This window comes from Corvus brachyrhynchos, unplaced genomic scaffold (assembly GCF_000691975.1).
Source record: "Corvus brachyrhynchos isolate BGI_N302 unplaced genomic scaffold, ASM69197v1 scaffold103, whole genome shotgun sequence".
Lineage (NCBI taxonomy): Eukaryota > Metazoa > Chordata > Aves > Passeriformes > Corvidae > Corvus > Corvus brachyrhynchos.
Genome location: NW_008237436.1, coordinates 6,436,471 through 6,439,223, shown reverse-complemented (window position 1 = coordinate 6,439,223; position 2,753 = coordinate 6,436,471). Strand labels below are relative to the sequence as shown.

Sequence of the window (2,753 nt, the reverse complement as noted above, 5' to 3'; positions counted from 1 at the left end):
GCCCACATTTTTCTATTAAATTCCATATAAATAAATTACTTTTCTTAATGTCACCAAAGGACAAGGCAAAAAAAGTGTTTGGAGGGTGGGGGTGGCAGAGAACTGAAATTTTATCACAGAAATGGAGGTAACAAAAGCCAATACCAAACGGAATCACTAAGATTTAACTGGTCCCATCAATGCAATTTCTTGAGAAAGCTGAGTAACAAATTACATGCTTCTCAAATGGAGGGGAAATACTTGACAGCTTCCATGTGGTAGGACGGGAGTATTGTAGTGGAGGCTTCATGTTTCTTATCCCATAGCCTACTATTTCTACAGAAAGCTCTCACTGTACTTTGGCATATTCTGCTCACAGCTCAGTTAAACATACCTGATCATAGATGATCTCATCTTGAACCATGTACCAAATTGTGCTCTTGCAGCAAAATCCCACTTGAATGAAAGAAGGCACAAGGAACCTCCCTTTACCTCTAGTGCATCAGCGTAGCAGTTGTAAGGATTAAAGCCAAAACTGACCTTGAAGAACCTGACCAGCAAAGCAATAGTGAGCCAAAGGCAGGTTTCTACATATGTGTCTTTTCAATCGGGCAGATTTCAAATATAAAAGAAAGTCATAAAGAAACAAGGAAGCAGCAGAAGGCATATATACATATATTTATATATTGTCAGCCTCAGGAGGTAACAGAAGTAACAGGAAAAAAAAGTAAAAAAATAAGCTAGCTCTGATAATCACATTTAAATCTCCTCACTCTTTATTGCAGCTAAGGAAGCACTCAAGGGAGGGGTCAGCAATGTTTGCAGTAGTTAACAGCAAAAATTACATCAGAAGAGATCTTAATCATATCCTTAAATCATCTAAATCTCATAATAGTTTCTTAGAACTACTTTTAGGAATGAAAAAACGCCCTTCTGTGAAATTTATGACCCAAGTTTTTCACTTGCAGAACTGAAGTAGACATCCAATAGCCCACACTGGATTTTATAGCTACCCTTGAAGGATGAAGTATGTAATGAGCAGATGTTCTAAGTAAAGCACCTGGCTCAGAAGCACATTTGTCAAGGCCACTATCTACAGGCAGAGAAAGTCAGTAGAACCTGTGCACATCAAGTACTCTTTTTACTGCTCAGAATATACACACACTAGATAATTGCACAATTCTGCCTTTCTCTAGGGACTGAGGTGCAGGTTGCTCAGAAGATGAGCTTTGTAACGTTCAGTTTCTCCCAGAAACCCCTGGAGCGCTTTGTGCTGGGCTTTTATGTACCATAACAACTAACAGGCCAGGAACAGAGCTGGGGAAAAGTGGGGAAAGAATAAAGTGAAAACTGAGACTGAACATCAAGAACAGTAAGTCTTATTAATCTACAGGATATGGCTCAACAGTAATTCACACAAAGCCTCAATTATTTATCTTGCAACTTTATTTTGGTGTAAGTCATTGGTATAAAGTTTAATATCTAATTATACAGATATTGGGGACTTTCAGGGAAGCTTATTTTGTCCTTTTTTGTGTCTTTTGCCATTTAGTCCTCAGGCATGTTTCAAGAGGACTAATACTATATGTGTACCTTAAATTTCTGTACAAAAGCACTTCAAGCCTTTGTTTTGTTCTTCTGAGTAGGATGCCAAAACATGCATATTATAGACAATATCATGGTCAAGGAAATGTTTCCCCTCTTTAAACGAAGGCAGTTAAAACCCCAGGAATATCAACTGAGTAATTTGGAAGAGTAAAAAGGCTTCCTCAGCACTCATTTATTCTTTGAGCAAGTAAGACACACCCTCTTGGAATTACCAATTTGACTGCTGTCTGCATTGAAAAGACAAAGATTGTCCAAGACAGCATTTAATTATGTACATTTCATAATGCCACTAACTCATCCACTTCTGAATAAGAACTCGTCAATGTTAAGAACTGTGTAAACCCACATGCAAAAATTGCCATAGAATTTTTTAAATAGAACCAAATTGGCAAGTTTTTGGAAAGGATATTTCAATGTTTTAAAAAAAAAAGTCTATTAAAATGAGCACTTCAAGTAACTTAAATATCTTCAGCAAACATGTCCAGCAAGAGACTCTCTGTAAAAGAAATTGTTCTTAGAACAAAAAGCTAACAAATGGCTATTTAGCCACTAATTTTTCAACACAGTGGTGGGTCTGTGTGAAACAACTTGTAATCTAAATAAAGCGAGTCCATTACAATGTTAAAAAACATACATTAAGCAGGACTGATTAACTATTGCATTTCTGTATTTACAAAAGTGCTTAGCATAACAAAATTGCCTAAAAAAATATAAACTTTACCAATATCATTTGGTTCTATGTGTCCTCCTAGACCTGCACTTGGAAAAAATAGTATTTACACTGTTAGATTTAGATAAGTTTCCTATAATTTTTAAAGACATTTAACAAAACTCCCCCCCCAAATGGACCCCTATCTAAGTCAATGCATTTCATCTGGCTCATTACAAACAGAGCAGGAGCAGATCCTTGAGTACTGATCAGTACAAACAATTCTAGCCATTATCTGTGGCATTAGACCCCAAAACTGGCTGCCGACAAATTGGGCAAGTGGAGTTTTCAGAAAGCCAGCGATCAATACAATGAATATGAAACTCATGCATACAAGGTAACTGCCTTAGTTTATTCCCTGTTGCATATTCATTAATGCAAACACTGCACGTTTTACTCCGTTCACTTTCAGTGTGAATATCCCCATAGTTCCGTGTAGAAAGATTGTCAATCTGCT

At 36.9% G+C, this 2,753-nt stretch overlaps 1 protein-coding gene across 1 annotated transcript in view; it reads right to left on the bottom strand.

Moving 5' to 3' along the window:
• Window positions 1-649: 649 nt before the first annotated feature.
• RNF6 (ring finger protein 6) overlaps window positions 650-2,753 on the bottom strand; it is an 8,621-nt gene continuing 6,517 nt past the window's right edge. The window contains exon 5 of the mRNA XM_008631494.2: window positions 650-2,748. Within this exon, the coding sequence (XP_008629716.2) occupies window positions 2,521-2,748 (228 nt within the window). The 3' untranslated portion in view covers window positions 650-2,520. The remainder of the gene's footprint in view (window positions 2,749-2,753) is intronic.